Raw genomic sequence first — 13787 nt, forward strand, 5'->3', positions numbered from 1 at the left:
AGTAATGTATTGGTTGAGTTGAAATAAAAATAGGTAAATCCTGCAGTGAAGATATTTTATTGGATATGACTTCTAAGTTACTTTTTGGGTACTGTTTGTAACCTGGGACTGCTAGATGAGTGGAGAGAGTGGTCATTTAGTGTGTAGAGCTTGTCAAGCTGTCATGGAGGTGTGAGGTTACGATAGCCACTTGACTTTCATTCTTGGGCTGGAGGACACACCTGCTGCTCAGATGCAGGGAACAACAGCAAGACTTCATAGGGAAGAAAATATTTTGACTTCCAGGTTTATGCCTATTTATGCTCTAACAGCGGTTTCTCTAATGACTTTTCAGTGAGCTGTCAGTGATCTAATGAAAATATTTTCCAAGTGTTCAGGGCATAGATTTAAAAGCAAATTGGTTGTGAAATGTTAAGTCTGTGGAGGCTTGGCATACTGACAGACATGTTTCCTCTTCCAAGGACAGGGGCTAGAGGCTGTGAAGAGAACATAGTACTGCCTTGTCTTGTCGTGGGAAGAAAATTTCCTGTATGAGTGAAGTTCTGTATAAACATAAAAGTTGTCCCTATGCTTATGCTCCTAATTAATGACTTACAGCTTCTCTGAAGCGTAAGACGTACGAAAATGTGTGTTCATGTTCATACCCCTTTATTCTGTAAAAGGAGAAACCAGCAGCATTAAGTAACAATTGTTTATTAACACAAGACTAAAACTTCACAAATATTTAGTCATACCAATCAAGATGCACTTTTCTGTTACAGTTTGGACTGAATATACACAATAAACAGTTTAGCGTAGTTGTCTTATTTCAGCTTTTAGAATGCATCATTTCACTGAACTAGTCGCAAGAGGGGAAGGTAATGTGCACTTTTCCATATTTTAAAATGGAAAAGATCACATCCATAATAACAAATGGTATCACATCATAAATTCATAACCCAACGCACCTGTACACTGCTATGTGAATGTTCATAGAATCATAGAATCATAGAATGGTTTGGTTTGGAAGGGACCTCAAAGATCATCTACATCCAACCCCCCTGCCATGGGCAGGGACACCCTCCACTAGACCAGGTTGCCCAAAGCCCCATCCAGCCTGGCCTTAAACACTTCCACTATGTTATTGTAATGAAAAACAATGCAACATTAACATTACTTGGAACCACAGCTTCTAGTTGTTATTGAGGACCCACCACGATGCTGAAAGAGAGAAGAATTTATTTATTTGTTAACATAAATAGTATTTATTTTTCTATCTCTTGTAAAAATCCTAAATAAAATAGCTGTAACATATATAAAGAAACATTAATTCGTATATGCAGCTAATACTACTTTATTTGAAAGCTGCATACTTTCAAAGACAAAACCTCTCCACGCAGGGGAAGAATACCTAAAATACTAGGAGAGCTGAGTATAACTGGTGAGGGGTGGCTTTAGCACAAGAATGTGTATCTCTCTGATGACATCCAAAGAAGCATTAACGTGTCATAGGTGCGGTTGAATAGAATTAAGCGCCTAGATCCCAGAGAGCAAATCACATAAATCCTCACTCCTGTTCTGCTGCGTGTGTCAGTATTTTAGCTGAGCACTGTGTCTCCTGGGTGGTTGTACTGCCTTTAATGACTTTCTTTCCTGGTGACATTATTCAAACCTTGTGCTGTTCTTTTTTCACAACTCTAGGAATTAAGAGCATTTTGCCCTAAAAGTAAGAGAATTGATGGACTTGTAAAATGTCATTCCTGTAAAAGAAGATCTGGAATCACCAGATTATAGACAGGGAGTGAAACACATCTGGACTTCTTCCCCACAGTCCCTAACCTTTGTCCTTTCAAAACTGAACCTTACGCAGAGAGGAACCACAAGATTTATGGAGAGAGATGGAAGGAAGGAAAGGAATTGTGCCTGTATCTGAGATGCCAAGTCCCCTTAGCGGAGGGGTGTTCTAGTCTCAGTAGGTTTTGCACTGCACAGTTTGGGGATTAAATTCATTAACACAACTTGTTTCTGTGAATGTGTCCATAAATCTTTCCATTTAAGGCATTTTTCTGAAAAAAAGTTATTCTTGAAGAAGAATGTTGAGAAGATGATACTTAAGAATCTTACCTGAACTTGGGCTACGAAAGCCTAGTAGTCTCTGACACTTGAGGGGATTAATGAATTTTGGCCAGAAAAATGGCAATTTAACAGTTTATTTCGTGCCTTGTAGTGTCATAAGCGTTCAGCTGTTTTCCCCTAGCTTTTGTTTTCTTCACCTAAAGGTTCTCCAGTGTCCTCGAGTCCAGATCTTATATCAAGATGAGGCATTCACTGAAGGTGAACCAATTCATGCCACCCTGGTATGCCTGAAGCAACTTGGTCGGTTAACAGGTGTGCAAGAGACTGCAATTGGTTGTGGTTCTTATTAACTGATGGTAAATGAATTTGCTTTGGGATAATATTGGATCTAACAGTCCTGAAATCCCATATCTTCCTGAATCATTCTTAGCTGGCTAAGTGTATCCTTATTAATTTTAATTAATCAGCTGAGTGAAGACTCTTGGGTTCTAATCATAGAATCAGATTCAGATTACAATTTAGAATTGTTTTTCAGTTCTTAGTTAACCAGATGTGTAAAAAAAAAAAAAAAGTAGATGTATCTGAGCTAGGGTAAATTTGTTTTTAAAATAGAGTCTATCTGTGTGCTCATTGCAGACAGGTTTGTTTGTTTTTTTCCTGATTTTAGAGCGGTATGACTTTACGTTGTCTAGAATTCTTTCATAAAGTATACTGATAGCATTGCAGCCATCATTTTTAACTTCATGAACATTTTCTATCTTTCAAATATAAATATGATTTGTATAGATCAAATATGGGAAGTACTTTCCATGAAACAAAAGTTCAAATGTCTGCGCAGATTTCTAAATGATAATCTATAAAATGGTAAAAATAATGGTGAATGTGTTACTTCCCATTGCCTCCCCCAGCACAGAGTGCACAGTGAGAAATGCTGTTTCTATGGCAACTGTCTGCCAGGATGGAGTGCTGCAGACTGAAATCCTTCTTAGCAGGCAGAGTCGATGCTTTAACGAGCATTTTGAATCTCATTTCAGACACTTCTGTTTAGGCATTTATAAATGATGTTTACATTTTATTTTATGTTAATTGTACTTTAGCTGTGAGTAAACCACCTCAGAACACTCCTGGGACATACCCAATCTAGCTCTTGGACATGAAGAAGCTTGGGAAAAGGCCGCATTGTTTCCCACAGCTAAGTTTGTCTTAAACCCAGCAATTTCCCCAGTAAGATAATAGATTTGAAGGGATTCTTGGTTCATTAAGTGCAATCTCCTGATACTGCAGGAATCCCTGGCATATAATTGTGTGTTCAGGCTCATGAGGTCTGAAAATGGTTTCAGGCTGGTTTCTTTTAAGGAGAAAACTCAGCTATAGGACTATCTAATTTTTTTTTCTCCTAGGTGGGGTTTTATTATTTTAAATTTAGTCTGTACTCAGACATAGGGGAAATTAGAGTTTCACTGTAATAGATTTGTGTTGCCCAAGATAAAAATTTTGCTGTCTTCCCTCTGTAAATGTGGGACTGATGCTTGCTTCGCTTCATCCCACACCGTCTCTTTTAACTATCATTTCTCTGAGAAAAATGATGTTGCATCTTTATTGGTTTATATTAGAAATAGTAATTTGGAATCATCAACACCTTGCTTTTTCAAAGTTGTTTTAACATAGCAGGAAGCATGTACAATAAATTGGTTAGTAAATGTAAATTATTAGTAATGAAGACTTGTGTCAATAATGTAGATATGATTAAGTCGAAGTCTTCATCAGCAAGCAATTTTTTGCCTGCAAATCTTAAAAAGGGTCTATTTTACTAATCACAAATAGTATTCTTTATTCTAGATATTTTCTTAAAAAGTATATGCTAGCCTAACTTTGTACTATGTAAAAGAAAGCATTGTGGGTCTTATGCTCCTGATGCATTTTACATTTCTGTGCTTCAAATGAAAACATTTAGAGTCTCTTTCTCCTTCATACTTATCTTACTGAGGGTAATATTATGTAGTCGTCCTGCATATGGAACAGACTAATACAGTAGAACTCTTCACATGGAACAAACAAAATACTGTGAAAAAATTTATATTTACCAGGGACTAGCATTGTTGTGATGAGCTCAGGAGTTTCCAAGAAGTCCACATTACTTCTTTGGAATGTCTTGCTGTAATTCATTTGAAGGTGGCTAAATAATTGTAAAAAATAAGAATATAACAGAGTTTTTAAAGGGGCTAAATATAATGCTATAAGCCAGATTTTGTGCTTCAAAACTTAGACGATGATAGTGGGAGAGGAGACCAGATAAGCCGTGAAGTGTTTGCATGTAACATCAAACACACTTTTTCCTTCTGTATGGTTGGTTGCCTGTTACTCTGATGCTTTTCACTTGATTGTAACACAGTACAGCAGTTCTTGTTCCAAATGGGTTGATGTGTGTTACCAGTAAAAAGTAAACGTACCTGCTTTGGACTGGGGCTTTGTTCAAAAGGAAAGACAGTAAGCTTCAAGAGACTTCTGCATCTTCCTTCAAAACAATTTCTGTATACAGGTTTAGGATTTGAGGATTTGTTTGGATTTTTTTAAATAGTAAAAGTAGTTAAGGAAAATATTTTTGTCTCAATTTTTTAGCTATCTGCCTGCTGTAGGTTAGAACTCAGCTGGTCGGACTTCTAGTCACTACAACTTCTATTTTGGACCCAAAAGAGACATTCGGGAAGTCTGTCAGATGGGGTTTTGTGGTGTGGATTTGGGAAGCTTTGTGAGAGTTCCCCATGACTGCTTGCATGCTTAAGTGTGTTGCTGGATGGCACAGCTCCTGTCTCACTCATTGGCTCTGTTTCTTTCTTTCATTGTCATTAAACTGTGCAAATATTGCTGTTTCCCTATTCTTTTGTCCCTGATCAACTAACATCCATCTGATGCCATTCCTTTCTCTGTTCACCTTCAGACTTTGTATGTTCTATTCGAATTAGCTGTGTCTGACATTTTTATTTACATTTCAGTATATTTTAGTCTTTAGCAATTGAAGTAGTGTTCTGGAGTATTAATTGTGATATATTTAGCAAGAGATTGATTAGCAGTATTTAATTTGTATTCAGTCCTTCTACACAATTGCTTTCTAACTTTCAAAACTTTCCATAGAACAAAAAAAAAAATCAACCCAACCTCCCAAAACTTACCTATTCCAGGCATTGGAGTTCTCCCAGAACTCATAGACTATGAAGCGGGAATCACTTGGAAGCTTCTGTATTGAAACACTAAGAATTGTAGGATAGAACTAATTTAATCAAACATGACAAAATTATCAGACGTACACATCTTATTCCAAATTGCTAATGAGTAGGAACCAAATGCAGTGATTTTTTTTTGGGGAAAAAAAAAGTAAACCAAAACCCAAACAAATAATAAATGTAACAAATAAGTGATTTTTGGGAAGCATGCTGCAAATTATCTAAGCTTTTTTCCTAAACTCTTGGAGTATTTTCATGGCTTTTTATTTATTGATATTTTATATTACTACACTTATGGACCCTTATTTATGAAACCAATTTTTCATATTGCTCCAATAGTCATTTATCTAAAGAAATACTAATCAGTAATACGGAAAATTAATCAAACAACTGTGGTTCAGGGGAAATCAGCTAATACAGCGTATTGCACAGAGATCAGCTCAAATACGTTTATAGAGTAACTTGTGCTGTTTCAATGAAGAATTACACTGTGAGAAGTCATCCTTTTGCATGAGAGATGCATCAAAGTGGCACAGAGTTTAGGTGCTTTGAAAGCAAATATAAAGATACCTAGGCTGACGTCTGCTGCAGATACACTTTTAAAATAATACCTTTGGGTACTATTTACTTATGCTATTCAGCTAACAATTTATCATGTGTGAAAAATGACCCACAGAATATCTGCTGATCCTCTACAGGGAATCATCCCACTTATTATCCTGAGCATAAAAGCTTTATAACACATAGGGTACTTAGGCATTTGGGTACTCGAGTTGGTGTTGAGATGTATAGGACAAAAAGTATATATACATATTTCTCTGCCCAAGTGTGAGATTGCTGATCTTACTACTCATGTGCTTGTATACTGTTCTTGGATTATAATTCATACTGTAATAAGCAATAAGTCCTGTGATTTATTGGTTTTCTCCTGCAGTATGTGAAAGTACATTGTAAAATACCAAAAAATATCAAGAACTGTTGGAAAAAAACAAGTCAATGTCATAAACGACTACAGTAAAATCGAACCGGTAGGTGGCATTACAGACTTACCAAATGCCTGTGAACTTGGGAAAGAAAGTAACTTTTTGCATCATTTGTTAAGTTGCATTCTGAAGCCCTGTAAGCTCTCTCCCCTGACAAGGCTGCAGTCTCTGCAGCGTTCTGCTGGATGCTCGTTTTTGGAAGGGGACTGGAGGACTTCTCTTTGTTTTTTTCAGCTCTTGGCCCACAGGAGAATTTTATTGTCCTCATCAGTCTGCCTTTATAAGTGAACCACTGCAAAAAGGTCACTCTTTTCTTCTTCCAGCGTAACTTACTTTTTCTGGCCTGTGTGAACACTACTGATACGATCGTAAGTGTGACGGTCTCTTAGCAACAAGGTTCATAAATCAGTTGCTAAAATTTATTCTTACCCCGGTTCTAATGTTTTAATTCTCAAAGGAGCAAATCAGAAGTACACTATTTCATTGAAAACTTTGCTTTTTAATTTTTCCCATTCTTTATTATGAACAAAAATATTGAAATGACAGCCTAAAGGGAAGATTTTGAAAGCTTCCAAACAGAGAACTAGCAAACAAGTTGGTGAGTTGCTCACTTGCCAGGTGAGCACAAATGAAGGATAGCAAATGAGTTTTCCAATAGAGAGTGTCAGCCTAAGAGCTTGCAGAAGCTGTGGATTAATGACCTACAGAGCTCAAAAACCTTAAAACATTGTTGAGCATCTTTGGGACAGCCTCTGTTGTCATTTTGTGATACTACTAAAAGTCTGCACATATACTTTGACATCTCTTTCTGGTTTTCATTGTCTTTGAAAAGCTCTGTCTTACACACCTGCATAACCAGCCAGGAAAGAAGATGATAAAGGTTCTGTTTTCATAAATAACCCAGCTCTACTTAGAGGTTATTCCAGAAATCAGACTACATTCCTTCCTGCTGCCCAGGGACAATAACGTTGTACTTACTGCAAGCAGCCACCCTGAGTAGAAGCAGATTCCACGTACTGCTTCAGAGCAAGCCGGAACTCCGCGATTTCTTCTTCTATCACAGACATTTGACGTTGGACAATCATTATGTGCTGATACAAAAACATTACAATATTACTGCCATATCGTCCTCTCAATTTCTTGTTCTTTAAACTCTGAAAAGTCTATCACAAACCAATAAAAAACACAATCATAAAAAACCCCCACAAAAGTTCCTTCAAAGTCCCTATTTTAGTGCTCTGGAGTGGGGAAGTAGAAATGCTCAAGTGCGGCTCTTATGTCTAGGCAGGCTGAGGCACAGCATGGAAACACCCCAAATTTGTGTCCACCTTCGAGAAATTGAGAGTTGTCCGAAGCCTGGATGAGACAGTCTTTTCAGAATAATGCAAAGTAAACGCTCATCTGTGGAATATTCAACAATAAAGTCAGCATGTTTCCTTGGATTAATCTGTACGCAAGCAGGTGTGAGGTTTGAGGTAAGAGCACATTCCCACAATCTGCATTGGATGCGGTGTTACTTCTGTGGAGGTGCTCTCATAGTCTTTTACCTTTCGGAGCTCTGACTCACACCTGAACGAGATGCCTAAGGTAGCATGTGTTAAATGATGAATAGAGAGGGATTTTATTTCTCTCAACCTTTCTGCAAAAAATTAACAATCTTTATAAACCGGACTATGGAAACACTTAGCAGTATGGAAGACCTATTTATCCTGAATTACTATGATTACCATTTAGCTAATGTAAGTAATTTACATATTGATTCATCCATTGAAGCTTGTCAACCTTACTAATGAAATACTTGAAGAAACACCACGTGCTTCTTAATTAATACAACTTCATCTCTTTTACGGGTTTTTGACTTGTTTCTGCCTTGATTATTGATACTGTTATCTCCTGGATTATCCCTTCTTCATAAGCAGCCTGTCTAGCAATATTGTATAATCTCATTTAAAAAAAGAAAAAAATATAATACAACTCCTGTGATGAAATAAGGAATTTGATCATCTATTTTGGTTATTTTTTCATGTGTATTTGCTTTGCATTTTGTTAGGTTCAAAGCCCTGAACTTAGGAATGCTAGTGTATTTGAAAAATTCATCTTGATCTTGGGACATGAACTTAATTAAAAGCAAGTTTATTTCTGGTTATGATTCTGGTTTTGTAAGTTGTAACGTTGATTACTGCTTAACACTAGATGCTCTCCCATCTTTCCTGACAAGGCTTCCTATAGCAGTTTGGGAGGGAGGGAAGGAGGCTGGCTGTACAGCCGTGATTTAAAGCATGCATGCAGCATTCGGTGATCGGGAGCTGAGAAGCTATCACCCCGTAAACACAGCTGCCAAATTCAGTAAATCTTATTAATGACACCTTTACCTCTTTATATAAGTTGAGTTTTTGGCTCACTGTATCCCTTGAAAACAATGCAAAAATTAATATAAAAGTTTTGACCATATATTCTAAGTTTTGTTATGTTGTGTCTTGCACAATGTATTCTGCTGATTAATGGATGCTTGCCACTGGGAAAAGTGAGGAAGGTGACTTTTTTTTTTTTTTTTTAACATATCAATGGTGAAGTGGTTGTCTTACTACCTGGCTATGAAAATCAAATGTCAAAAGTCATTGTCTTCAGATAACACTTACAGATTTTGCATTTTCTTCTAAAACTTCCTCTTCAAATGGCTCAAGCTTTAGGTCCTTTCAGGAAGTTGAAAAGAAAATAGAAATATAAGAGGTAATACTACAGCTGTATTCTGGTCTCACCTTTTTAACAAGCTATTCCAATAGCTAGACTCTGTTTTAGCTCCAGAAGTTATAATTAAATCCCTTCTTTATTAGCTGTAAATCAAACACAAGCATTGTTTGCAGAATCTCGCATGTTTCAGTGGTTAAATCCAACCCAGGCTGTTCGGTAAAGTTTTATTTATACTGCTGAGCAGGTAATTTTTCATTTGTAAGAAATCCACTTGCTCACAAATGTATGTTGGACTTAATTCAGAAAAGACAGATACCTTCTCAAATTGTCACGTGGACTATGGAGATGAGCAATGCTGGTAATTTGAAATGAACTATCAGCTACCATTGCGCCATCATAAAACTTTATACAGAAGAAACTTCTCTAGGGGGAGTATAGTTGCAAGGGACAGTTTTGTAGCATTGAAAAAGATGTGCACGGTGCTCCAAGTCAGGTTTCTGAACTGCTGTGCTTGCTTCTGAGGACAGGCTGGGCACCAGCAACAGATGCATCCGTGAGGCAGCAGTATGCTTGCTTAACACACAGACTGGATGCGCACTTCATGAATCTGTGATTCATGCAAACACCATTTAGTAATGCACACAAAAATATCACTTACATGCTAGGCACATGCGGTACCCTCTAACCCAATGCCATATGGATATTCTGAAAAATGGATATTCTGAAAAATATCCATATGCCTGAAAAAAAGCAGATCGATTTGCAATAAGCAGCTGGAGCAAAAGGCACTCTTTGTTAGCGGTGCTTTGCTTCTCATTGCAAACAATTCTTGTGTTACAAAGATTAAAAAAAAAAAAAAAAACAAAAACCTTTTCTACTTGCAGCTGGGTGAGCATTGATTAACCACAAGTAGCAGGCGTTTTGCCAGCACAAATACTGTTCTCGCTGAAAAGCTAACCAGAGGTGTGCAGGTAGAATTCAAACAAACAGGACCTCCACCAGCAGCAGGTAGCAGGGCAAGGCAGGAGTGAAGTAGCAGTCGCAGAGTAACTGCTGTGTAGCTGTACCTCTCCTGCAGAACGCGCACAGAAAGGCATGAAATGGAGAAGGGGGAAACACCCAACTTTAATAGCTCATTTGTCAGTGCAGGCACTTCAGATAAAAACCTTGAGAGAAAATGCTTATTCCTGTGTTTTTGCTGTACTTTCACTGCATTTTTTTTTTCCTAGGGAAATGTATGGAAAAACACAGGAATGACTCAAGTTGTACTGCAAACTTTCTTTTAAGGTAGCAAGAAAAGAATTCTGTGTTTTCCAGTATATATAACTTGAGAAATTGAGAAAAAAAGACAACCTACAAGATTGATTGATGGTCAAATTCACCTTTGACAGAAGAGTTAGACAATGCTAAATCAACCATTCACCAGGTAGTTTTCCAGTAGGAAACACTGGTGGATAACTTGCTGGCCTCTTCAAGAATTTGAAAATAATCTATACGGGTTCTTCAGTAACATTATGTCATTAGACAGGGCATGACTACACAGATGAGGTAAAAGTCTACACAGACAGCTTGTGACCTTTTAGTATGCGAGCACTGGCACATAGTCCTCATCCGTGCGGAAAGGGCGCTCAGGCATCGGTTGACTTGATGTTGAGCACGAGTGAAGTAGCCCAATGCGGAGGTGAGAGCTGCTGCCAGACAGTTCTCATGCAGCCTGGAAATGAAACCTGCCCAAGATTGCAGGTCAGAGCTGAGGCTTTACAATGCCTCCTCAGTCCTACCTCACCTCAGCTGAGAAGCAGTAGCTTCTGAAATTGCCTCGTAGTGTGATTGTGTGATCCTTCTAATCTGCCTCAGGGCAAAGTCAAAAGGAAGAGCTTTAGTAGCTGTTGAAAGACAGCTGAAATGTCACACTTGGTGGGATGTGGTGGGTTAACCTGGAACATCATCTGGGCTAAAGGTGATTAAGTTACTGCTGAGAGATGGCATACGTAATGGCTTGATCCCGGGTGGGAAGTGGTGACCAGCCACTTGGTCACAACTTGATGTTTCTAATTCATTTCAGTCTGAAGTCGGTGGTCATTCAAGCGATCAGCTTTGCCTTTTCTTGACTTTGTTTTGGAACAGAGTAGGTGTGCTCACAGTCTCCTACTGCTAAGAGGCACCAGAGTCCTTTCTGCAATATGTGCCTGTCCCAGTCATGACCCAGACACTTTTGCTAGATGCTGTTTAAACATGGATCACAGGGAACTCCTCCTACTGTAATGAAGTGTAAGATATAATAAAATGAGGACCAGAGGGAATGTCGTTAATGCAAAAGAATTCTCATAGTCTTTTTAATATGCCTTAGGATACTTTATAGGACCAGGAGTTTTATGATTTCTAAGTTGCATGCCTAGTAAATCTGGGTTTTTTTAGTTCACAGGGGCCAGAAAGAACTGCCAAGAGAAGAACAATCAAAGTAGGTGGTTCTGGAGAAGCTGCAGAAGTGGTGAACTTCTCACCTCTCACAGTTAGACCCGGTCATGAGATACAAAGTCAAGCAGATGCAGAGGTAGGCAGAAGTGGATATAGGCTGTCTATTGGCAAAATTAGATTTATCTAACTGCTATGTGTTATTAATCAAGTTTTATCTTGATAAGGAGATGTTTATGGAAGGTCTATGCCCTGCCACTTTGGCATTCAGTTCCTTTTCAAACTGAGGTTGTCATTTATTTGTAGCAGATTTGATCGTCTTATAACATCCTTGTTCTAAGTTTATTTATTATAAAATGGTTGGCTGTTTTCTGTAATGTTTGCATTGCATTATTGCTGTATGCCAGATTTCTTTTTTCAGTAACATTCTTTAAGTTTCCTTAAACTGCTTTTGGCACCAGTCCGTGTTGGGACGTCACTGTGGCAGGGCAGTGAGCTGCTGCTTCCAAAGCAGAGCTAGGAGTAAAGCTGGACCAAAACCAAGAGTTACATTTCATGATGGACTTTGACATTTCAAAATCCAATTTATATCTATTCAGGAAAAAATCAAGTTGCTACTAAAATGTCATTAATGTGGAAACTGCTGTGTAATTGCTTTTCTCATGCAGAAATGACCTCTGGGAGGAAGCAGGCGGATGGGTATGCCCTGGCCAGAGGCTTAATGGACTGAGCAGACCATGAGGAGCTGCCGAGCGTAGCAAGGAGCAGAGTGAGGAGCTGACAGAAGTTACAGTGCCAAGAGGAATGGCCGCATTTCACAGCTGGTTAAGGAGAAGTGATGCAAGAGACTGTCAGACCTGAGGGATAACCAAAGGGAGTACTGGGCTCCTTTTGGGGAGCAGAGTCTTGCAAAGCCAGCAGTGCCAGGGTGACTGTATTGGTAACGCAGCTTCTCAGCAATAAGCCTGAGATAACAGAAATACCAAATTTTGATCCAAAGTGGGACCAAAGGGGAAAAGTACTGAGGGCAGTTTGTTCATCTGGGAGGGCGCAATGGCAGGGAAAGGTCAGCATGCTTGTCTTGCTGAGCCCTGTGGCAGGTCATCACCGTTTATTCTGTCTTCTTGTTAAATCCCACACTTCACTATTTTCTGTGTGTTTAATTTGCTACTGAACTCAGGCTGGACTAGCAGGCGAGTAGGAGGAGACACTTGTCTGCCAGGACCCAAGGTCTGAGCCAGTGCCTGGGGAAGGGTCATGGGTCCAGCCACGAATACTAGATGGACTTAAGGCCCATAGTAATGTTCACTGGGGAATGTCCATCCTGATCAGCTGGAAAGAAGGAACAGGGGCAGGCTATCTCGTGTTCATGTTTCTGAGAGAGCTGCTGGTCTGTGGGTGCTGGTAAAGGCACTCGTGCTGGTGCGTGTGGACCCATGTCTTTGGAGTACGTGCACAGCCTTGCTGCTGGTGAGCACTGACCCACAGGGAGGAGCAGCATCAGCCGCACTGGGACTGGAGCAACTCCTGGATCTGTGACACTTCAGCCTAAAACCTTGTTTCTAGTAGACCATGAGGAAGAAATCCCCTGGGTCCCAAAATCCACTGAGTTTAGCCACACCCTTAGCACCTATCTGAAATTGTCTATCTGCCCTTCAGTAGGGACACTTTATGTAAAGAACAACACACGCATTTATACCTTACTTTTTCCTCTGCTCTTCTTCTCAAAAAAAAAAAAAAAAGAAATCATCATACAGAGACATAAACCAGCTTTTAAAACCAAGGGTAGCAATCAATCTGATTGAAAACAAAAGAAATAGATATTTTCTGTACAGACAGATGTTAGTCAGGTTTTTACAAGCCCTGGGAAGCCTTGGTATCGTTGGATCAGATGGGTCATTTGTCAGACTCCTGGAGGGCTCTGCTTCGGCGTGGGAACCGCAGGCAGTCAGGGCTCTGGGGGGCTGGTGCACCCCGGAGCTGGGGCAGCTCCCAGGCGGGATGGTGGGATTTGCATCAGCTTTTGGTTGAACCATACTTACTAGGAAAGTGTTTTAATTTTTATAAAATGACAGGGAAGGAAGAAACAAAACTTTCTGTTAAGCTTTAGTGGGAAAGTTTGGAGAGGAAGAGAAAAAAATCTGATTCTAAAAAGAGAGGCTTGTCCCATGTTCCCCAAACCAAGCAAAACTAAATATGGTAACATCCTCCAGTCATAGAGTAATGTGACTTTACAGATCTTTATGAAAAGTTGGATCTGTGGTGATGGGAAGGGGAAAGGGGAGCGTGGGAAAACCATGTCATGCTCTCATGCAATAGGAAAGAAGGTGGAAGGAAAATGTAGGCATTTAATGAGTGTTAGCTCACTTAGGTAATGTTGAAGCTCCAGTCATTATTGATTGGAAAGGCTGTGACTGGGACA

The 13787-nt window shown here is 39.2% G+C and overlaps 1 protein-coding gene across 2 annotated transcripts in view; it reads right to left on the minus strand.

The window, feature by feature from the left end:
• Positions 1-677: 677 nt before the first annotated feature.
• Positions 678-13787, minus strand: part of NECAB1 (N-terminal EF-hand calcium binding protein 1) — a 70043-nt gene continuing 56933 nt past the window's right edge. For both annotated transcript variants that reach the window (XM_054816352.1, XM_054816353.1), the window contains 5 exons: positions 8899-8952; positions 7238-7350; positions 5226-5303; positions 4140-4231; positions 678-1200 (listed from right to left, as the gene is read on the minus strand). In XM_054816352.1, coding sequence (XP_054672327.1) covers positions 1172-1200; positions 4140-4231; positions 5226-5303; positions 7238-7350; positions 8899-8952 — 366 coding nt within the window. In that variant the 3' untranslated portion in view covers positions 678-1171. The remainder of the gene's footprint in view (positions 1201-4139; positions 4232-5225; positions 5304-7237; positions 7351-8898; positions 8953-13787) is intronic.

The sequence above is a fragment of the Grus americana genome, chromosome 2 (genome assembly GCF_028858705.1).
Source record: "Grus americana isolate bGruAme1 chromosome 2, bGruAme1.mat, whole genome shotgun sequence".
Taxonomy (NCBI): domain Eukaryota; kingdom Metazoa; phylum Chordata; class Aves; order Gruiformes; family Gruidae; genus Grus; species Grus americana.